The sequence below is a fragment of the Misgurnus anguillicaudatus genome, chromosome 11, assembly GCF_027580225.2.
Source record: "Misgurnus anguillicaudatus chromosome 11, ASM2758022v2, whole genome shotgun sequence".
Classification (NCBI taxonomy): Eukaryota; Metazoa; Chordata; class Actinopteri; order Cypriniformes; family Cobitidae; genus Misgurnus; species Misgurnus anguillicaudatus.
Window position 1 is genome coordinate 35,214,400 of NC_073347.2, and position 25,032 is coordinate 35,239,431.

General features: G+C 38.5%; 1 protein-coding gene across 1 annotated transcript in view; it reads right to left on the reverse strand.

Moving 5' to 3' along the window:
- Nucleotides 1–24: 24 nt before the first annotated feature.
- hpse2 (heparanase 2) overlaps nucleotides 25–25,032 on the reverse strand; it is a 127,081-nt gene continuing 102,073 nt past the window's right edge. The window contains exons 10-12 of the mRNA XM_055170071.2: nucleotides 19,143–19,288; nucleotides 12,066–12,212; nucleotides 25–1,237 (exon numbers count right to left, since the gene is read on the reverse strand). Coding sequence (XP_055026046.1) covers nucleotides 1,075–1,237; nucleotides 12,066–12,212; nucleotides 19,143–19,288 — 456 coding nt within the window. The 3' untranslated portion in view covers nucleotides 25–1,074. The remainder of the gene's footprint in view (nucleotides 1,238–12,065; nucleotides 12,213–19,142; nucleotides 19,289–25,032) is intronic.

Here is a 25,032-nt window from a genome sequence, read left to right on the forward strand (position 1 = left end):
GTAACTCAACTGTTTTGTCCTATTTTTAAACCATTGTCGCTTTGGTTTAGGGTTAGATTTGATGCTTGCATTAGAATGTCACTTTATATATTGGTTTATACAATTTTTTCGGATTTATTTTTTATATGTCGCCTTGCCTTAGGGTTAGAGTTGGGTTTGGGTATGGATGCGACAATGGTAAGAAAATAGGACAAAACAGTTGAGGAACCAACACGCGACAACCACACGAAAACAGGAATTCGTTATACGATCATGAGAAAACGCAGAAATTCGTGATAATATCACAAAAAAAGAATCAAAAAATTACGTGACTACATAACGAAATTTCGTGAGACTGTGCTGCTATTTTCCACATACCGTACAGCTTTTGTAGCTTATATTTCACTCTCTTCCTGAAATGATTTGAAAAGCTCTGTGTCGAGTTGTGATTGGCCTGAATACCTCTGACGTCAGTCGGAAACGTGACGCTCCTTACCATGTTTAAAAGATTTGTGCACAATGCAATGCTAACAGGAGTTAACTTACAGGCTGTGAGTCTGAAGCGGGAGGAATTATGATAATGTCGGTCTTGTCTACATCACCAATCCCAGGAAGTAAACTGTTCCCTACAATCCGTGTGTTTGTTATAATCCAAGAAAAGAGATTTACGTTGGAGGCGATAACTCGCGACTTTGGTGTTTGTACCTTTTGCAAAATTGTTTACATGTACTAATGCACACTTACACACCAAAGGAAATGTATAATCGTGAATCGGACCATTGGTGCTCTTTAAGAAACTCTATGTGGGCCCCAGTGACACCTTTGTGCTTCAGTAAAAAACCATGAGGCTTCATTACGTTCTCCTGCAAAAAAGGCCACAATCCCAGAAACAACCAAAATAAAATACATTCACTTTCCACAAGTCTAGCTGTAGCTCTTGCAGAAAAAAATTAAACGATTAGAAGAAATGTAGTTGAAAGCGTTCAGTGCAGCCCTCGCATAAATGAAGGGCAGATCATTTCCATATCTTTGTGGGCTCGTGAGGAGAATGCCACGATACGCCAGAAGATTGACTGAGGTCAGTCAGTATATGTGTTATCTGCGGCAGGCATAAGCATTGATATTCTTAATGACATAGAAACCGATGGATACGGGCGGCATAGCTATCGTTCGACCTGCCCTGAGCGTCCGTGGTTTCATCTCAGGAAGTGTCTCATTGTCCACCATGAGCAAAGGTTCTCCGTTCAGCTGCACAGACCTGCAGAATAAAGCCACATGGGTTATGATCCACAACAGATGGGATGAGCAGCAACGTATATCATTATATCTCAATGTTTACTGGAGATTCTTGGTTGGCAATATACTACTGTATATCTCAAACGTTCTCAAATGAAATACATGTTTTTAAGTGTGATGGCCTTTTGGATATAGAAACAATGAAGATTAATTCAACATTTATAAATTCACTTATAAAATCAATCCTGTGGGTGTAATGGAGAAGGTTTTCATTTTAAGGTTTTATGTTTTAAACTTAGAATTTAAATCTTTAAGAACACCACAAGGTAAAATCATGTTTCTGCAAAAATGATAAACTCTTTCATGCACTAGAGGGCGCTATAGGTGCATTAACATCCATAAAGAGCGCATCAGTGGCTGTGTTAATGAAATACTCATATTATTGCTGCAGAATAACACTCTTAAAAATAAAAGTGCTTTTTCACATGATGCCATTTAAAAACCATTTTGGGTTCCTTAAGGAATTTCAAATAATCTTTTTTCACTGCAAAAACAAAACTTTTTTGTACTCGAAATTTCAAGCGCATATATAGAGCCTGCAGGTTTTTATGTAAACATTCAGCCGAAAATTATATGGGATCATGAAGCACTTTTATTTTTAAGTGTGAAGGAACGTACACTACAACTCTTTCTTTTTTCTCAACAGGTATAGTTTCGGAATAGTAAAAACGTGTATCTTGTTATAGGCACCTTTTGTACTATTGCCTCCTTATATCACTTTTACTGTTTTCTAATCTTTGTACGTCGCTTTGGATAAAAGCGTCAGTCTGCTGAATCCCTAAATGTAAAATGTCAAATTGAGCTACTGACATGAGCCTCAGAGCAGAGCCAATCAGATCAGAGCTCAACATTATTATTCATGACCCTTCTACATACGGTAATAATAGACGATTTCATTCTAAGGACAAATTCTTGTAAATGGACATGCAAAAACGTCTCTGGATCATTTTTGCACTTAATGAAGTTATATACCTTCTATGTAAATATCAAAGAACAATTTAACAATTTATATTATTTCAATGCATTCTTTGGCACCTTTAAAAATAACGGTGCTACATGATGGCATTTTGGCTGTTAATTCCATAAAGAATAAAAAACTTTTGGTTTCACAAAAGGTTCATTGTGGAAAGAAAGGTACTTCAGGCTATAAAAAGTTCAGAAAGAATTAGTTCTTTTGAATGAATGGTTCTTTATCGAACCAAAAGTGGTTCTTCTAGTGTTTCCCAATCCTGGTCCTCGAGGACCCCCTCCCGGGGGGTTTTGGATGTCTCCTTGTTTAACACACCTGATTTAGCTCATCAACTTGTTATGGAGATGTGTTTAACATTTCGGAAGGAGGCTGATTAGTTGAATCAGGTGTTTTAAATAAGGAGACATCTAAAACTTTCTGGGAGAGGGTCCTCGAGGACCAGGATTGGGAAGCACCGTTCTAAGGAATCTTTGTCAACAATCTTTAAGCATCTTAATTTTTTAAGAATGCAATGCAACATACTCAACCATAGATTTCCAGTGTGGTTGCTTAAAGTGAATAAACAGGAAGTCATTTTATTACCAATTTCTCACATCTACATTTCAGTTCACACTTTTGATTACACAGTGTAATCAAAGAATATCATCTATCCATGATGATAACTAAAAACTACTTAAACGCAGTGTAAAGTCATGCTGTAATATAGTTACCTTCAGTTTCACCTATAATTTGTGACCCTTGACCACATAACCAGACAAAAGGGTACATTTTTTGAAATTGAGATTTATACATAATCTGAAAGCTGAATAAATAATATTGGAAGATTTGGAAATCCCATGTTTTGCTATCCAGGATCAGATAAACCGTCTCAATTTTCTCCTATAGTTTTTAAAAGCAAAATTGGATTGGATCACCCTGATCCAGATACACACTTTTTCAGATTTGCAAATTTGGATTACATGGGATCACATGTCAATGTTAACCATTAGCTATGCAAGAAACAGCAGGTAGTTTGGTTGGCATAGGGTCACTAATTGTTTTTACTTGAAGAGACAATAAAACGACAATTTCTGCACTTTTTATTTCAGTTTAAGATTCAGTCTGTTCTTCTGGTGCTAAAAAAAAGTCTGGTAGTTTACATTTGTAGAAATGCCGGTTGTTTAAACTTTTGTCTTTTTGGTTTCTGATGATTGTGTACAGTGCCAAATGACAGTTAAAGTTAAACTTTAAAGTTAAAGATTACTTTTGTTAAAATTAAATGTTACTATTGTCTGCTGTATGAGGGATTTGTATGGATTTTTCTTTCTTAATTAACTGGAAGGTTTAAATGGTAGCCTAATGTTATAATTTGAATACTTTATCATTATAAGGTTTAAACTGAACAAAATTTCAACAACCAAATGATAAATGTATAAATATTACATAATAAAAATGTTGTGTTGTAGACTAACTGTAGGTTTATAAGTTTAAGTAACATTTTATTAGAAGTTTTATTACATTTTTGTTTATGAAATCCACCCTTGTGATGGGATCAGAATAATCCTAATTTTTGGGATCAAACAAATCCCAATCGTACTAAAATGTTTTGACCAACACAAAGTGACGACTTGATCCATATCAAAACCTAGATTGGATTTTGTGATCTAATCCAAATTTTGTTTTTTTGTTTTGAACAACCCATTTTGAAATTTTGATCTAATCCGATAGCCGAAATTTAAATCGATTACTTTTAATGTTAACATATTGGCATTTAAAGGGTTAAAATCTCCACAAATTTAATTAATATTTGACATATATGTTTCAGGAAGAAGTAGTGTTAAAAGGTTTAATAGTTTAAAGTGGAAAAAATTATTGATGTATGATATCTTTAGAGCAGTTTTTGGGAAGGTGTCATTGTGGCCTTAGGATCACAAATGTGAGTTTTGTATAAAATCTGACCCTGTTCAAAAAATAACAATGCATGAAAATCAATGTTGCTACCAATCTTTGACCCATCTCAGGGTATAATAATAATAATAATCACAAGGTGGTTTAAATGTGTTTTTTGGAAAATATTTAGTTTTTTTTTGTTTTTTCTGTTAAAAAAAACATGGGCTAATGTAAACAAACAGGCATATAAAGGGTTAAAATTTCCACAAATTATATTAATATTTGACATGTATGTTTCAGGAAGAAGTAGTGTTAAAATATTTAATAGTTTAAAGTGGAAAAAATTATTGATGTATGATATTTTTAGAGCAGTTTTTGGAAAGGTGTCATTTTGGCCTTAGGATCACAAGTGTGAGTCTTGTATAAAATCTGACCATGTTAAAAAAATAACAATGCATCAAAATCAATGTTGCTACCAATCTTTGACCCATCCTAGGGTATAATAATAATAATAATAATAATAATAATCACAAGGTTGTTCAAATGTGTTTTTTGGAAAATATTTAGTTTTTTAGTTTTTTCTGTTAAAAAACACGGGCTAATGTAAACAAACAGGCATATAAAGGGTTAAAATTTTCACAAATTATATTAATATTTGATATGTATGTTTCAGGCAGAAGTAGTTCCAAAAGACTGCATCGTTTAAAATGAAAAAAAAATATTGACATATGATATTTTTAGAGCAGTTTTTGGGAAGTTGTCATTTTGTGGCCTTAGGAACACTTAAGGAAGTTTTTTTAAGGAACTCTTGAGGGTTAATATCCTAATGATTTTTGCCATAAATAAATTTACTCGCATGATGTATTGTTGGCTATTGCTACAAATATACTTGTGCTACTTATGGTCCAGGTTCCCATTTCTAATGTATATATGATCAGATCAGTTATGGCTCTACTTTAACTCATCTTCTAATGGCACAGACTGAAATGATCACGAGGCCGTGTTTGCTCTGGGCCTGAAATCCGTCTGAAGCGCAGTGTGACGGCACACATCAGGCGCGACAGCAGAGAGATTGTTGATCTTCACAATCACCTCTTTCCCTCAGGGAGGATTTAAGCTCTGGAGTTCAAAGCACACAGAGGTATTTCAGAAGACAGCAGCGCTCAGGGCCTCTGCACTGGAAGATCCACGTTTCCTTTAGATAGGATGTAAATTGAATTAAACTCTCCTGATATTTCCATATGCTGAACCTCTAACAGCCTCTGGCGAAAAAGACAGGCATGCGTTTAAGAAAAGATGATCTTAGAAAAGACAAACCCTGCAAGACAAACAGAGACCGCTAAACACGAACATACAGTAGCTGGATTTGTTTTCAGCTTGGGGCAGTTTTTTCGGTCCCTGTGTTTGTTTTCTTTTTTAAAACTAACTGATTTCAGCTTTTCCTTTTTGATACATGGTCACTTTACTGTAAAAGCTAGAAACTTTTACCATGCCTTCATCGTTCATATAGGCTACTTTTCAAAATGCTTTTTGTGAGAAGAAAGTGAAATAAAACACGAAAATATAACTTTTTTAGGATGTATAATTTAATTGTGTGTACTTACTGTTTAGGGTAAACACAAAAAGGTTCATAATTGAAAAAGCTCTGCAAAGTCCCAGATTTGTATCACTGTACAGATATCTTTATTTTTATATTCTGTATTTTTTTGTGTTATAACTATCATAAATAGTTATTGACCTAACTATAACTAGTAACTAAACAGCTTTTATCTATGCTTGATTATTGAGACATAAACAGTAGGGGTGAGCGGGGCACAAACTAACACAGAGTTAATTGTAACACGGCTAATTTACATATTTATATATCTGTGCTTTGGTCTTTTTCTCTTACTGTCAGAAGATCTCCTGTGAATTTGTGAAAACTTTTGATGTGTTTTGGTTAAGATATTGAACAAAGAGTGTTTTGGAGGCATGGAAGTACATTTCTTCATCTTATGTTTTTATCAATTTCTGAGTTGGGTGTGCAAGTCACCAAATCCAATATTATATTATTTGAATCACTGTCTTGTTTTCTAAAACATAAGAGAAACATGTCAGCAACTAGTAACTGATTTAACACAGCGGGGTTAGTTGTCAGTCTCAGGTTTACAATGATATTGAAATAAAAACAATGTAAATACTATTCATCAAAATGATAACTGTTAATACAATATCAGGGGAAATAACTCACAATTATGATTTTTTGTCTTGTGCAGCCCTTTCAAAAAAAAAAAAAAATCAATTTATATGCATTAATGCATAAAACAGGTTAGATGAAGGATGATGGATGGATGAATGTGTGGATATCTATCTTTTATAGGCAAATATAGAAACAATATCCACATTTAGTATATAGACAGAATTTGATTGAATTATTTGGGGTTTCATTATTGTTTATATAATTATTTTTCATATGAATTAGCACTGTAAAAAATGCAGCATGAAGTTAAAACAACTTGGTTTTGAAAGTCAATTCAACCTAGTATTTATAGTTTTGCTTGTGCAAGTTGACATAACTTATAAAATAAAGTTGAATTGGCACAATATACTTATGTTTTATTGAAACTTAATTCACAGTGAAAAGTTCACAGTGAAATGCAGATGTAGGCATGAGTTTTGTCAGCAACTGTGCTTGAGTTTTATCTAGTTTAAACTTAATTTTTTAATTTAAAGTAACATAAAAATATATGTTGATTTAAAAAAAAAGCTCCATTTTTTTTACAGTGATCTCTTAATTTTGATTTATTTGTGTTTAAACTAAATTTTCTAGCATGTGTTACAACAAACCCTCTGTTTGTTACAATGAACCACAACTATGGGGTAACGTTTGCACTCCTGTCACTTTCGATGTAATTGTATGATACGGCAGGTCCCACAAACAAACTTTAAGTGTTCAATTGTAGCAGAGATGCAGAGATGTTGAATGTGAAAAATCTAACTTAAATATTTTTATGACGTTACTTTGTGCTCTGTTCTCCCCTACTATAAATTGTAACTACATAAATGTTTATAAATATCAGCGCAAAAGCCATTTTATGAACTTTTATATAGCAGCACTCTTAATATTTAACTTTACTGTATCCTAAAAAGTCACTTCTTGTGGCCTTCTTCATCCAACAGAATCGCACAGGAATTTGTTTGTATTTTTCAAGGTGGCTAATTCATTTGTTTGACCACACTTATTTGCTTTTGACCTCGTGACGATGGGGTTAGGGGCGGAGTTTCATTATTGTTTATATTATAATCATATTTTTGTACAATTCACTTCATACAATTTCATACGAATTAGACAACACTGTAAAAAAATGCAGCATGAAGTTAAAACAACTTGGTTTTGCAAGTATTTATAGTTGACACAACTTATCAAATAAAGTTGAAGTAGCGTAATACCGCTTTCTTGTTTTATTAAAACTGAATTTGAACCGAGTTCACAGTGAAATGCAGAGTTTTGTCAGCAACTGTGCTTGAGTTTTTATCTAGTTTAAACTTAATTTTTTAAGTAAAAGTAAAATAAAAATATATGTTGTTTGACAAAAATGCAGCATATTTTTTACAACTCTTAAGAAAAATCATACGAATTCTCATGAGATCATGCTGTGTTATCTACAATAAAACATAATACAAAATTATACATAATGTAAACATAAATGTCATTTCTCTTTCCATTTCCATCTTAAGCTCAGTAAGTAGAGTTTTAGGAGAAATTAGCATATTTATGAGCACTTTAACTTTCTTTCGAAAGCTTATTTGGATTAAGAAAAAGCGCTATCTTAAAAATCTACTACCAAGTGAATAAGATCATAAACCAACCCCTAGGCTTTTTCAGTTTCCATTTTGAATGAAGAATTTGATTTAATCTAAGACAGATTTACAAAATATAGTGAGAAAAATATTACATTTGAAAAAACCTCTGTAAAGTCTAAGAATGTTTAAGTGTGACATAAAATGAGCATTTAATTTCCCTACATCTGCATTACAAGATTTAAGCCCTGGAATGTGTCAGGAGTAACTTTATAGTTGATCTGTATATGTTTCTTACTGAATTTGCTGTAGTACACACATGATTCAGCCCATATGCAGCTGGAGGCATTTTTCTGAAGATACAAATACTCTTCGTTTTTCGTCATTTCTGATTGGACGGAAAAATATGTGGCAGGAATGCTACACCAATTTACCTAATGACTGCAGGGGCGTCTGAAAACAGCTGACATGAGAGGAAAACAAATATAAAACGTTGAGTCCGGACAGAGTTAAAAGAAAAACAGTTTAGGAGAAATTAGCATATTTTGCATTTTAAGAGCATTTTCATTTTCTTTCAAAAGTTTCTTTGAATTCGGAAAAAGAATCAGTCATATGTTTTTTATATTTATAAAGCAAGTGGTTTAAGATCATAAACTGTGGGAATGAGTCCATCCAAACATGCATGATCTTAAGTTTGTTTTTATACTGACTTATGATAGATTGCTCACTGTGATAGAACTGGTAATTACTTTGAATATTTCTATCTATGTTTTCACCTGGAATTCTCATTACTGCTCATTTTTATCAGCATTATCAATCCTTCATTCAACTTCTCCTGTGAGATGGAGGGATTTATATTTGCAGGCTTATTTAAAGAGGTCCTGTTTCACTAATCAACACCATGATCATGTTTTTAAAGTATCACGCTTAACTCCCAATAAGCTCAGACCATCTGAATCCCAGAGAAAACAAGGAAGTAAAAGAGACAAAAACTGGATGAAATCCAAGCACAGTTGCCGACAAAACTCATGCCAACATCTGCATTTCACTGTGCACTTGGTTCGAATTCAGTTTCAATAAAACAAGAAAGCTGTATTACGCTAATTCAATTGGATCGTCAGCTTTTAATGGAGGTTTTGATGTTTTGTTCTCGCTGAATTATCTCTAGGGGAAAACTCGAAACAGAACACAATCTGTATATTTGCATCTGTTTTAAGCAAAAATGCATTTCTTAACAGCCGAAACAATAAAATACAATCTGCAAAAAGTACTGGAGTGAAATATTGCAGTTGTCATCATCAGTGTTGGGTAAGTTACTCAAAAAAAGTAATTAATTACTAGTTACTAATTACATCTTCAATCATGTAATTAGATTACTTTACAAATTACTCTCTTCAAAAAGTATTTAATTACTTATTACTAATTACTTTCTAAATCCTATTCGTACATGATACAAGGATAGGCTTGAAATGGCTCGAAGAAATAATAAATGAAAGTATATAAATTATTCTGGTCCCACTTTAGGGTCCAATTCTCGCAATTAACTAATTATTAACTACTTTTGTCTCAATATACTCTAACTACTGCTTATTAATACTTAGTAAAGTAGTTGTTAATTTTAAGTATTGGTAGAAATGGGGAGGGTTAAGGATGTAGAAAAAGGTTTTACAGAATCAGGAATTAATATGTGCTATTAAGTATTAATATACAGCCAACATCTGATTAATATGAATCAACCAGTTAATAGTGAGAATTGTAAACTAAAACCATGTTAAATCCACTATTGTATTTTAGTATACATAATTGTTTTACAGTCCATACAGAGTATTAAGTTACATCAGAAGGAACTGTAATTAGATTACAATAAAAATAAGAGTAATCCCTTACTTTACTTTTTCAAGGGAAAAGTAATTAAATTACAGTAACTAATTACTTAGTAACTAGTTACACCCAACACTGGTCATCATCCAACATGAAATCTTTTTGCATCCAGCGGGCCTAATTTCTTATTGGTGATGTTTTACTCTTTTGAATATCACTCTTGGAAATCATCAACTTAAGCTGTCAGGAGCTACAAAGTTCCCCAACAAAAAGGATGAATTTCTCCTTCTGTTGGTCTAATTCCCGCTGTACATTTTAGTGACAAAGAAAACTAATGAACTTATTTACAACCGATATCCATCCGAGGTTCAACAAGTTGAATTCAATAAAAAAATTGGTTTATTTGAGCACAGGGTTATGACAGAAACTGATGTTTATTTTTGGCTTCATCAAGCAAATCGGGCGCCAATAAGAAAAACCTCATAACCCGTTTTAGGGGATAAACCGACCGTGTGACATGTTTATATGACCCAGGTCTCTTTCTTTGGGCATTCAGACCATGAGGTTAAGTGCTGGTGTAACTAAATCCTGCTGGATGAGTTGAATATTTTAACAGAAAACAGTTAGATAGCTCTGTTTGTGTAGACGGACACCTAGCACCAGATTTATCTTTGTACGGTCTGTGTGGATTATACAGTAAACCGAGAGCAAAAGCATCAATCCTTAAACCACGTCAGTGATCTGATTAACGAAACATAATGGGGCGGTTTCCCGGACAGGGATTACACTAATCCTAGACTTATACACTTTTAAGAGCTCTCCAAACGGAAAATAACTTGCACTTACATATCGTAAAATACATCAGTGCCCTTTGTTTTACCTCAAACCGCACACAGGCAATGTTTTTAGTAAGGCATGTTTGTTAAAACTAGTTATATTTCCTAATTAAACTAAGGCCTAGTCCTGGATTAAGCTAATCCTGGTCCGAAAACCGCCCCAATATGATATTAATATTGATATTTTGGTAAGGTGGGTGATTCTCAAGAAATTAGACTTATGAGGTGTCATGAAACATTTTGATAAAAAGTAAAAGCTATCAAAATAAAAAGCATAAAGTTACAAACATCTCTTCATGTACTGTTTTGCACATGACTTCAAATGACATCATACAAACCAATTTTGTTGTTTTTTCCACATTTAAGGGGAAAATTTTCATTACCGCAACGTGTCCAAGACTGGATTTGGGTTCTTTGACATGGAAATATTTATAATTAAAAAATCTAAAACAATAAAAAGCTTCAGTGCATGTTAATCTATAAACATTTACAGTAAAGAAACATGTGGTATTTGGTGATCATTGATAAATGTGTTCAAGACCAATTTTCTCATCCTCCGCAACAATTTTCAATCATTGTTTAAGCCCTCAATGAACTAACATTTTCAAAAAAAAAAAAAAAAAAATGTTGGAAGGGACAACAATTTTCTCTCTATAGATAAAAGTTGAAATTTTGTTTGTCATAGTAACTTTTTAGTTCTCATTAGCGAAACATGAGTTTGTAAATGCATATACTTAATGTAATATCATGTTGCGGTAATGATATTTTTATAATGATAATCTTAAATATTTAAATAAGTTTATAGGAAATATGTAAATCCTCTAAAAATAATGGTTATAAGTTCAGACCTTAATCTTATATGTGCAAAAAAAATTGGGCTTCAACACTCTAAAAACAAACGGTGCTATATAGCACCAAAAGTGGTTCTTTGCTCGTAATCATAGAAGAACCGTTTTTAGTGCCATATAGCACCGGTGAAGCACCAGTGAAGCACCTGTGTAGAACCATATAGTGCTATGTAGAACCATATGTGGTGCTATATGGCCCCTATTTGGTTCTACACAGGTGCTTCACTGGTGCTTCACCGGTGCTATATGGAACTAAAAACGGTTCTTCTATGATTACGAGCAAAGAACCACTTTTGGTGCTATATAGCACCGTTTGTTTTTAGAGTGAAGGGCTTTTTAAATATTCTTATGCTGGACACGGATTGCATGAAAATGGACACTGGATTCTGTGAGAATCACCCAGGTAATAAACAGCACCAAACGAAATACTGCAAACTCAGGCAATGGTACTCATGGTACTTTTCATGGTAAACAACCTACAAATGACTTAACATGTCTTTACATTAAGCTGAAAGTGTATTTTAACACAGAAAAAAATGACATATCACATCAACATTAATTCAATTTTGCTCAACAAAGCCATTAGAGATGTTTAAATAGTGTGCATACATCTGTTTGCATTTCATATTTTGTGTTAAGTCTGTCTATGAATTTTGATACACTTACGTGGAGTGAAGTCCATCTGTGCCAAAGGGCTGTAACAGGTATTGGTGAACAGTTTTATTTCGTAATGTCCCGGCAAGCTTGATTTTCTTTCGTGAACGATGCAGGTTGATGATGTAAATCGTTACGGATCCTCTGACATAATCCTGACTGTAGGAAAAAACAACATCTGTTAGGAAATGCACTGTATACCAACTTCACTTAGTTCCAATATGCAAATGATATCTTGATATATTAACAAATTTTAATTTATATATAGCGCTTTCACATTAACTGCTTTTTGCGCTGAATTACATTGAATAAACACAAGGCATTTTTCTTATAAAATTTAGAAGTCATAGTATTATGGCAAATATACTTCTTCATTGAATAATGTGATGAGTAATACTAATTAGTGGTGCCAAGGTTGTGATCAACTTAAACTGTCTGTGATCTACTACAGCAGCTGGCTGCATAAACACAGCTGCTAAAGCTAATCAGTCTTACTTTTCCCGTTCAAATCAGACCAATATACCTTTTTAAGTACATGACTAAAAAGTTCTGGCAGTTTTGAGGAAAATAACAACTTGTAAGACAACTGGCCACAGGAGTGTGACATACATAAAAAATTTGCAATAGTGCCATGTACTGTACTTTAACAGTTCATACTGAAAAACAATAATGTTGAAAGTGGTATCATAATGTACAAAACCGTACAAGCTACAGGCAGGAGGTCAGCGCTCGTGTACGCGCCGATGACGTATGGTGTCTGCGTGGACTCGCTGCACGGTGGGCATTCAAATTACGCTTACGTATGAGGGACAAAAAACGCAACGTCCATTCGGACCGAAATCTATGATTGGTTGAAAATTTTTTGGTCCTACGCCTTTCACAGATAAATTTCTAAAAATACATTTAAACAACTTAACACAGTGAGTGCTATCAGGATGTGAGGAGACTTTTAACCACCATAACTAAAAATGTTTTAGGATCAAATCTGTTACCCTACCTTTAAGAATTAACTTATTATTGTTGAAAACACCTTTTTGGACCTACACATTATTTACTCTAAACGGTGAGTAAATAACGCGATATTTGTCAGGTCTGTCAAGGGTTTGTGTGCTAAAGATGCTGATCATAGTCTGGGATGTAAATGTTATCAGGGCTCGGAGAAAATCACTTTGTTACTTTTGTCCCACATTACTTTTGTAATAAATAAAAGAACACGTGAGTTGAAAATATTATATTTATATAGTACAGTATGCACATAATTTTCTCTTTCTTTGATTTGGATACACTGTCAAAAATAAAAGGTACAAGAGCTGGGGAGACCAGGGCCGGGTTTCCCAAAAGCATCGTAAGGCTAAGTAGATTGTAAAAACGATCGTACGAATCATCTTAGAATTACGGTCTGTTTCCCAAAAGCTTCGTAACTTAAGTAGCACTTGAAAATCATCGTAGATCTACGAGTGCTCTGGAGTAATCGTTCATTCATAAGTTCATCGTAAGACAACAGAGTTACAAGGTCACCTACAGGACAACCAGCAAATTGCACTCCTGCAATGACGATAATGTAATGTTTTAAATGTTTATTTATTTATTGGGTTCTTCTTTGTTTATTTTATATTAAATATATAATATAATATATGAGAAATCAAATTTAAATGATAAAACATAAATTAATAAAGAAGGAAAACGTATTTTGTACAAGTTGGTAAAAGTTTTTTGTATTTTGGTAAAAGTTGGTATAGCAAATTGATAAATGGTTCATATCGATTGCAGCTATAATTCATCTAAACATTGTTTTGAAGGGAAATTGCATCTAATTAAAGAAACCAAATAAATATTTACGGTACAATGCAATAATCCATAATAATAAATAAACATAGATAATAAACAACAAATAATAATAATAATCTAAACTATAATAGAAACACAGAAGGCATTTCGCAGTGGGACGAGTCCTAACTAAATACAGAAAAGAATATTTAATAAATTATTAAAACATTTAAAAAGTCATTGAACAATAATGAAAATATATTATTAAAAATATTAGTGCACATCGGCTAAAGATCATTAGCCTAAACAAGCTTCTGCTACAAATTTGAGTCATTCTATTGGTGACATTTCAGCACTTGACAAATGCATAGCGACTCGTAAGTAGCACTTAAAACCCAGCTGCGAGCGATCGTTTCACGTGCATCTTTGGGAAACACACGTAAATGAACAACGAATGTTCGTTAAGTAGCTCGTAGAAAGCGCTCTTAAGTGCTAAGTTCAATCGTTATCGGGAAACCCGGCCCAGACCTGTACAAGACCTTTAAAGTACTAATATGCACTCTTTGGGTAGAAAAGTCTACCTTTTCGAAAGGGTACTGTTCCAGTGACAACTTGTGTACCTTTATTTCTGAGAGTGTATGATTGAAGCAGAGATGACAACTTTCTTTTTCCTCTATATTCCATAAAATTAATAACAAATACACTGCAAAAAATTATTTTCAAGAAAAGAATTCTTAGTATTTTTGTCTTGTTTTCAGTAAAAATATCTAAATGAAGATGCTTTTTCTTGATGAGCAAAACGACCCAGGAAAATAAGTCTAGTTTTTAGACCAAAAATATTAAATGAATCTGCCAATGAGGAAAGCAAAAAATATATATTTTTGGTCTAAAAACTAAACTTATTTTATTGGGTCATTTTGCTCATCAAGAAAAAGCATCCCAATTTAAGAATTTCTAGATATTTTCTTACTGAAAACAAGACAAAAATACTAAGATTTTTTTTTTCATGAAAATCGTTTTTTGCAGTGTAGTGATATGGAAGTATACCGTATATTTGTTTCTTTCTTGTTTGTTACCTTTACTGTATTGTTTCCTGTATGTTATTCCATCTGTCCCCAATCTGACCTGCTTTTTGCATGTCTGTTTATGACGTTAGTTTTTATATCAGGTAAAAAAAATTCTAAAGTATTTGATTTTTCTGATCTTGTCTCTTTAAGAAGATGAATTAAACATAAACTTTTTACTGTGTCTTTTAACTACAATATTGCAATCTTCATCATTCAAAACTATACCTATGAAAAACTAGTCTTTCTGCTAAATCATTTATGGGAAAATTCAGACCAACTCACAAAATCGGTTCCCAGAAATTAATTTACAATGTGTGCGAAACCTCCTGTGATTTATTTCAGCTTACAAGCAAATAATAATGTATATGTGGAGGTCCCAAAACGACATCATTTAAAAGAGATGATTGTTTTGATTGTAAAAGCATTACCCCCTCTCAAAATACACAAGGGTAGCTTTAAACGCATCGAATGAATTTGCTTATTTTATTGCGACGTATCATTCTTCAGGATAAAACTGCTAAAGCACAGGATTCAGGGAGAAGATAATATCAGGCAACATGATAAAATCCATTCTGACAAAAACTAAAGGTAAACACAGCTGTAGTGAAAACCACATGTTTTAAAGAGGTCAAATCTTGCAAACCTGTTAGTAATCTCACCGATCATAAGCGACCCGGGCCATGTGCATCTTTACACCTTTGGTGCAGAGTGAGCAGAGTTCAAGGGACTTTGAAAAAGACAAACCAAGTCTGTGTAATGAAAACATCGCTTATGTCATGTGATACATATGTGGTGTCTCAGTTTTAATAGACTTTGGTAACTCGGGTAGATATTTTCCAGAAGGGCACATTAGATCAGACGAACAGATCGAGAAGCGATAAACACTGTCCAAGACTTTGAAACAATGTTCCTCTCCAGCATTCACATGTGGAACATAAACATGAATTTCTGTGTTTGATGTCAGCGATTGGTCCTGGGGAAATGTGGACTGTAGAAACCACTCAAAGCACCAGAAAAGGAGGCCTGTTTTGTATAAGGGTGTTGTGATGGATTAGCAAAGATACAGAAAGCATATCCATGGCTCACTAGACTGGTTATTTTAAACACCAATAGACTTGAAAGAGGCTCACCAGAAGGTTTCTAACTGTTACAAAAACAACGATTTCGAAACATTAGCCCCTTTTCCAGTGATACGGAGGGAATTCTTGTACTCATAAGATTATAAAGGAGTTATAATATATTGTAATGTACTGGAATATCATAGGAAATAGTTAGCTTTTTTTTACAAAATAGCGTAAAATAAAATCTCACCTTGCCACCGGACAGTCAAAAAGAAACAGTACAGCACATAGTTTTTAGTTGTAGACCAGATGTTTTGGGTTTCATGCCATTTACAAAGATTACTCGTCTGGTTTGTGGTACTTTCCGTATGATGAAAAAGACACGGTGTAATGAATTTCTCAATGTGCCTCAACTGTCAATATGAGTCTGTAAGCAGATATCTTCTATCTATTCTCAAATATCTCGTGGTTGCAAACCTTATAATCCAAAGGCCAGAATCTTAACCCCTTATAAAATTACATTAAAATATGTAATACAGAATCGTACACATGCTATATCATAAGTGCAGTATTTGAGGTTGCAATATTAACAAAAGTCTACAAACGTCTACACAAAAGTCTACACATCATATTGTGGTTGTCCCAAATTAAAAACAGCTCTGTTTGTTAAACACTAAATTCAAGAAAAATTTAAGAAAAATGTGCTTACCCCATTGGCAGATTTTTTGCCTACTTCATGCACAAAATCACTCAAATTCGACATTTTTGGTCTAAAAACTAGACTCATTTTGCTCATCCAGAAAAAGCATCTCAACTTAAGAACTTTTAGATATTTTTTACTGAAAACAAGACAAAAATACTAGGACATTTTTTTCTTGAAAATCATTTTTTGCATTGTGGACACTGGCCAAATGAATAAAACAGCAGATGACTGGAGAAGATTATATCCTGGTACTCAAAAGGGCCGGAAAAAAACACATCAAACTCGTTTATTGTGACCCGTGCTGGCAAAATGTGTCGGAATGTGCACAGCACTGCAAAAAACGACTTAGTATTTTTGTCTTGTTTTCAGTAAAAATATCTAAAATATCTGAAATTAAGATGTATTTTCTTGATGAGCAAAATTACCTAGGAAAATAAGTCTAATTTTAAGACAAAAAAATATATAAAATTTAAGTGAATTTGTGCTTAAAACAAGCAAAAAAATTGCCAATGGAATAAAAAAATTCTTGAATTAAGTGTTTATTAAGTTAACTTATTTCAAGAAAATTGTTCTTATTACATTGGCAGATTATTTGCTTGTTTTAGGCACTAATTTACTAATTTTAGACTTATTTTCCTAGGTTATTTTGCTAATCAAGAAAATACATCTTAATTTAAGAATTTTTAGATATTTTTACTGAAAACAAGACAAAAAGTAAGAATGTAATTTTTTGCAGAATTTTTGCAGAATCTTTTGACAAGAATTGACGCAAATATAATCTGTTATAGGACAAATTATAAAAATCTGACTTTTTCCATGTTTAAGTGCTATAATTGGGTCCCCAGTGCTTCTCTCAATATAGATATACAAAGGTCAACCCAGTAACTTAGTTTGGGTAAACCATTCTCTTCAAGCATGTGAAAAAATAGGTCATTGAAATTTGGCTCCCCTTGTGATGTCAGAAGGGAATAATACAGCCCCTTAATCTGCACTATCCAACCACGGCACTGCCAATTTTGTCCTTTTTAAACAAATGTTTGTTAACTGGGGAAAAATATCTGATGTGTAGTTTTTTTTAGATCCTTGCATTACAGTAGATTTTAAAGCTGTCTGTGTCAATGTCAGTCAAACAATAAAAGAAAGAAAAAAGTTGACTCTGTCAACTTCAAACAGGTGTAGCTCTGTCATTTTTGTGTCAGATATTAACAAAGCATACAAATCATCATAGTTTTTTTTTAATAATGTCACAATGTTAATAACTTTTGACATTTTTGATATTGGGCTCATTCCAACTCATTTTGCCAACATGGGTCACACATTTGATGACAATGTACTTTTATGATTTCACAACATAAATTAAAACAAGGAAAAATTCAATAAAATAACTATCAGTATTTATTGGTATCACTAGATGTCATTCTAGTTGCATGCCTCATACATTTTCTTATTGTTGTATATTAAAAAATAAATAGCCCCCATGAATGCATTTAATATTTTTTCCTATAATCTAAGTGCAAACTGTTTTCTTGTCATTTCCGCTCTTTTGCAGGACAAACATCTATGCCAAAGAAATCCTGAAGCCAGGGGCGGGCACTATAGATTGTGACACAGGTCTGTAACTGAGCTGAGAGACACAGGGATCTGTGGACCGTAAACCTACACTGCTGGTGAAAAGCTGGCAGGTCCCACTCACATCATTCTGTGGTAATAGATAATCATCAAAGAGAACGATGGCACTTTTTATCTGGCCTGGGTACAGACCTTCCTATTGTCCCTTTGGCCCCCGCCTAAAACAGGCTTCTCACCTGGCCGAGCTTCTGGTGCCTTTCAACGGCTCTCACGATGCAGAAAGACACTCCACACACTTGACAACTGATACTTGTTCAATTTTATGGCCTCTCACTTTGAAAGAGTGGCTGTCTGGACCCTTAAATTTATGTGTTTGAGAATGAACAGGTATACTTTAAAATTCTGTACCACAGGCGTGTTCTCAAGTAACCGGAGAGGTAACGCTACAGGTATTTAAGACACATGATTTTACACACATACAAACATGTCATGGTACAGTGCATTTGTTTTTCTCTGTATAGTGAGCTGCAGACTTAGACATAATCATAGGCGTGCCTCGCATACAAAGTGTTTAAAAGGCAAGCAGCAAAATTATGATCTACTATGCATATTTTATATTGCATCCCAACAAAATTCAATTTTAGTAGATTTATGTTATCTGCATCCAACAATTCTCTGCATAAAACAACCCGCGGTCGGCACAAACCGTGTTTATCTTCTAGTTTGGGTTGTGCCGTTTTAGTTTTGTTTATGGTTTTTGAAAATGAGAGCATGTCATGCAACCTGTCCCCTGAATAAAAGACAGATGCATTTGAGTCAAAATGTTAAAGTTTGATTGGACTTTGATGTTAATAACAAATGCGAATAATATGCAAAACATGTATTTATGGATTTATGGATGAGGGTGGTTTGGTAAACTCACTTGTTAAAGCTGGTGCAGTGTGCATAGATGCGGAGCTTGTCTCGAATCACTCGTCCAGGACGTGGTTTCCTCTGTAGGCCCGCAACATGCACTCCAAGGACCCTGGGACCCACCAGACGTTTAAAAAGCAAAGATAACCAGTAATCCTGTAATGCAAAAACACAAATGTCACAAAACATCAGAGAGACGTTTTACTGAAGCTGGGCTGTGTGAACACATGTACTATTCAGTCATAGATTAGTGTGGTACACCTACAAGAAACCTGAATCACGCAAAAGGATTTGGACTGCAGACACAGCACAGATGTGCCATTTCGTTGCCAGCAGAAAATTGACTTTGATTATATTTTAATAAAAATAAAAAATAAAACACTTTAGAATTATTAAAAAGAAACGTTGCAATATTTGACATTTATAGGTTCATAGATGTAGACATAGATGAGGACAAAATGTCTTTTTTCCTGAGGTAGAAAAACTGCACATGTACCTCTGCCTTTTATTGGGTGAGACATTTTCTTGGATACTTGTGTGGAGAAATATAACCGTAATCTTTCTTTGGAAACAACAAAAGCAAAATCTTTGTCTCCTCTTGGCCAAAAAATGCATGCTCATAGATTTGAGAGAAACACAATGTAGTTTTGTCATCACAGGAAACGTCTCGGTTACGGATGTAACCCTCGTTCCCTGAAGGAGGGAACGGAGACGTCACGTCGTGACCGACGAATTGGGAGCTCGCTTAGAGAGACCAATCTGCTTCGAATACTACTAAAACGCCAATGAACTTGGCATTGAGATATTTGCATAATGCTGGCGCCGCCCCGCCAGGTGCGTATATAAGGCGCACGTGCAAATAGGGAAATCAGCTTCTGTTCGCTGAGAAAGCCGGAAGGTGACCGGCCTAAACAGCAGGTGGCAGCACCTGTGGCGACGGGACGTGACGTCTCCGTTCCCTCCTTCAGGGAACGAGGGTTACATCCGTAACCGAGACGTTCCCTTTCAGTCGGTCACTACGACGTCACGTCGTGACCGACGAATTGGGAAACCCTACTAAAACGCCACTAGGGGCTGACCTCTTCCAGTGTCTGCTTAAAGCCCTCCGGTTCCACTTAAGGATAGGAGAATTAGGTTTCAAGGCAGAAGGCCGGGCACTAGATGTTCCTTTAACCCCACAGTAGTGCCAGCGACTGGGAAGCGCCCTAACTGAGCGGTATAGGGACGCTGCGGAAGCCACCGCCCCGTTAAGGGCTAATGGTGGACGAAAGTCAACCGTAGTTGAGGTATAAATGACAGCCGTGGCTGTGTAAGCAAAGCAGTGCTCTGCTAAGGGAAACGTGGGCTGGTAGGATTAACCCCACGGAATAATACTCACAAAGGAACCCGTTGGGACACAATGTGGGGCCCTGGCCAAACACGTAGGTTCGTAAGAATACAACTAGTGAAAGGCTGACAGCCAATGCTCCGCAACAAAGGCTGTCAAGGCAGTGGAGAGAGCAAATCAAACCATTACGCATTTTTGCTCTGTTAGCCTTCCATACTGAAAACTCAATTTGGAGCCTCAGTCGGAGGCTGCAAGCCGACTTGCGAGTCTGCTCTCCGTGTCCTCCCTGGTGAGGACAGAACACGAGAGGATACAGGCTCGATACGAACATTGTAGAATCTAATGAACGTATTAGGTGTCGCCCAACCAGCAGCTCTACAGATGTCTGTTAGCGAGGAACCACGAGCTAATGCCCAAGATGAGGCAACACTCCGAGTGGAGTGCGCTCTCAAATTAAAGGGGCAAGGAATGCCCTGCAAATTGTAAGCCAGGGCGATAGTATCAACTATCCAATGAGACATCCTCTGCTTAGTGACAGCTTTCCCTTTCTGCTGGCCACCATAACAAACAAAGAGCTGGTCTGAGGTCCTGAAGCTTTGCGTGCGGTCCACGTAGAATCGCAGTGCGCGTACGGGGCACAACAAAGCCTCGGTTGGGTTTGCCTGCTCCAAAGGCAATGCTTGCAAGCTCACCACTTGATCTCTAAAGGGAGTAGTGGGAACTTTGGGCACGTAGCCTGGTCTGGGTCTCAAGGTCACGCTCGAGACAGAAGGACCAAACTGAAGGCACGAATCGTCAACAGAGAATGCATGTAAATCCCCTATTCTCTTCACCGAGGCCAATGCTAGTAGGGTCAGAGCCTTCATGGATAGAAGCTTCAGACTCGCAGACTGCAAAGGCTCGAACGGAGGACTCTGTAGCGCTTTCAGCACCATGGACAGGTCCCAGGGAGGAATAGAAGGAGGGCGCGAGGGGTTTAGCCTGCGAGCGCCTCTCAGGAATCTAATAACCAAATCATGCTGGCCCACTGATCTGCCGTTAATAAGTGAGTGATGCGCAGATATAGCGGCGATATCAACTTTAATAGTGGACGGTGACAGCCTACCATCTAACCTTTGTTGAAGATATAAAAGCACAATGTTAATAGGGCATTCTCTGGGGTCCTCGCGTTGCGAAGAGCACCAGGTGACGAAAAGGTTCCATTTTAACGCGTAAGCCCGTCTCGTGGACGGAGCTCGTGCCGCGTCAATAGTGTTAGATACCGCCTGGGGCAAATCACTTAAACCTTGCGCGCGCTCAACGACCAAACGTGGAGATTCCACAGGTCGGGGCGCGGGTGCCATAATGTGCCCCCTCCCTGAGAAAGAAGGTCCTTCCTCAGGGGAATCCGCCAGGGAGGGGCTGTCGCGAGGAGCATTAGTTCCGGAAACCAATTCCTGGTCGTCCAATATGGGGCGATCATTAAAAGGCTCTCCTCGTCCTGCCTGACTTTGCACAGTATCTGTGCTATTAAACTCACTGGGGGGAACGCATATTTGCGCATGCCCCGCGGCCAGCTGTGTGCCAACGCATCCACGCCGAGGCTGCCCTCGGTTAGTGAATAAAACAGGCGACAATGGGTATTGTTCGGTGACGCAAATAGGTCTATCTGCGCTCGACCGAATTTCCTCCAAATCAGCTGGACCGTCTGGGGGTGGAGTCGCCATTCGCCGGGGCGCGCCGCTCGGGAAAGCGCGTCTGCCGCTGTATTGAGCGAGCCCGGTATGTAAATGGCACGAAGGGACCTCAGATGCTTCTGACTCCAAAGGAGGAGAAGACGAGCGAGATGCGACAGGTGACGAGAGCGCAAACCGCCTTGACGGTTGATATACGCTACGGTCGCAGTGTTGTCTGAGCGCACTAGTACATCCTTCCCTCGCAGCTCCTGAGCGAAGCGTACGAGTCCCAGATATACTGCCCATAACTCGCGGCAATTGATATGCCAATGCAACTGGGGTGCTGTCCACACCCCCGAAGCCGTGAGCTCGTCGTACGTGGCTCCCCAGCCCGTGTCGGAGGCATCTGTGTGCACAACAGCATGCCGGGAGACCTGTCACATGGACACGCCGGCCCTGAGAAACGCGGGGTCTGACCACGGGGGGAATGTTAGGCGACACGCAGGTGTAATGGTTACACGATGAATGCCAGCGCGCCACGCTCTCCTCGGGACTCGATCGTGAAGCCAACGCTGAAGCGGTCTCATATGGAGCAGCCCGAGCGGTGTCACGGCCGCTGCTGCTGCCATACGCCCCAGGAGTCTCTGAAATTGTTTCAGAGGGACCGCATTCTTCCCTCGGAATGAACCGAGGCAAGTCAGAATTGATTGGACGCGCTCTTCTGTTAAACGCGCCGATAAATCGATCGAGTCCAGTTCCATACCGAGAAAAGAGATCCTCTGCGTGGGGCAGAGTTTGCTCTTTTCCCAGTTGACCCGAAGACCCAAACGGGCGAGATGTTGAAGTGTTAGATCTCTGTGTTCGCACAGCGTCCGCCGAGAATGCGCTATTATAAGCCAATCGTCGAGGTAAGCCAGAATGCGAACACCGCTCTCTCTGAGGGGCTTTAACGCCGCCTCTACCACTTTCGTGAACACACGGGGAGAGAGAGACAGCCCGAACGGTAGTACTTTGTATTGGTATGCCCGCCCCTCGAACGCAAACCGGAGAAACGGTCGGTGACGAGGGAGAATGGACACATGAAAGTACGCGTCTTTCAGGTCTATCGCTGCAAACCAATCTTGGGGGCGTATTGCACTGAAAATTTGTTTCGGTGTAATCATCCTGAAAGACCTCTTCTGAAGAGATTTGTTCAGGACACGCAAATCCAAAATCGGTCGTAACCCGCCGCCTTTCTTGGGTACTATGAAATACGGGCTGTAGAAACCCGATCTCATCTCGGTAAGAGGGATCGGCTCGATCGCGTCCTTCGCCAGCAGGACTTCGACCTCTGCACGCAGTACATGTGCAACGGACGCTTTCACCGTGGTGAAACGTATGCCCGCAAATTTGGGAGTGTGCCGATTGAATTGAATTTCGTAACCGAGGCGGATCGTGCGTAAAACCCAACGAGACGGACTGGGAAGCTGAAGCCAAGCCCCCAGGGACCGTACGAGAGGAATTAACGGCACTACCGGTGTACCCGCGGCGGGGCAGCGAGGCGGGACAGGCGGGACTGCCGGTGCGTCTGCCGTGACAGCATAAGCATCTACAGTATGTGTGTGTGTGACACTGACCTGAGCCCGCTGAGGTAAACGGTCGTCCGGTCTCCTCAGCTGAGGACGCAGACTCCGAAGGGGTTGCTGGTGGTCCGGTCTCCGAAGGGGAGAGCTCGAACTCCTCAGAACACCCACTGGCGACAGAGGAGAGGGAGGAAGAGCATCTGACTGCCCGCTCACATCTCTCTCGATCCTCTGGAGACCTGGAGAAGGAATAGGAATGCACTCTTTTTGTGGTTTTGTGGGTGCCGGCTGAGAAGCCGGCGGAACAGAAACAAAACGAAACAAAAGATTTTCCACCCGGCCCTCTACCGGTGGAAGGAGCGGTGCCGTCACCGTCTCCCGTAGAGTGATCCCATCCAACTCCAGGTCGCCCGTCTCAGGGCCGCTTCGATTTCCGTTTGCCACGGGAAGCGGGTGGTGCGGGCGGGGCGGGCTGCCGACGGCTGTTCCCCCTCCGTGGTCTAGAAGACGTTCTAGCGGGGGGGAGGGGGGCGGAGGCAGCCGCCGGAGGGCGCCCTCGGCGAGGAGCAGACGGGGCCGCCGGCGCTGGGGGGCGAGATGCAGGTCGCTTGCGCCGGGGCATGATCTGAGCGATCGCTTCCGTCTGCTTCTGGGCGGCGGAGAACTGCTGGGCAAACGACTCCACCGACTCGCCGAACAGGCCTGCCTGGGATACGGGCGCATCCAAGAACTTGTTCTTTTCTGCATCCGTCATGTCAGCCAGACAGAGCCACAGATGGCGTTCCTGGACCACCATCGTGGACATCGCACGACCGATCGCCTGTGCCGTGACCTTCGTAGCACGGAGGGCCAGATCCGTAGCGGCCCGGAGCTCCGAAAGCACAGGCGAGTCGTGTCCTCCCTCGTGCAGATCTCTCAAGGCCTTGGCCTGGTGGACCTGCAGCAACGCCATAGCGTGCAGGGCTGAAGCCGCCTCTCCACATGCATGATAGGCAGCCCCCGTTAAACCGGAAGACTGTCTGCAAGCACGGGAGGGGAGGGCTGGGCGATCCTTCCAGGTGGAAGCGGTGGCCGGACACAATTGCATCACAACCGCACGCTCCACGGGGGGGATTCCCGTATAGCCCTTAGCGGCTCCATCGGTGAGGGAGGTGAGGGGGGAGGGCTGAAACGGCCGTAAACGGGTAGAATACGGCGACCTCCAGGTCCTGGTCAGCTCCTCGTGCACCTCGGGGAAGAAAGGTACCGGCGGAGAGGGTTGTGAAACCCGGGCAGCTCCAAAGAACCAATCATCCAGGCGGGACGGCTCGGGCTGTGGGGGGTGAACCCACTCCAACCCGACGGTCTCCGCCGCTC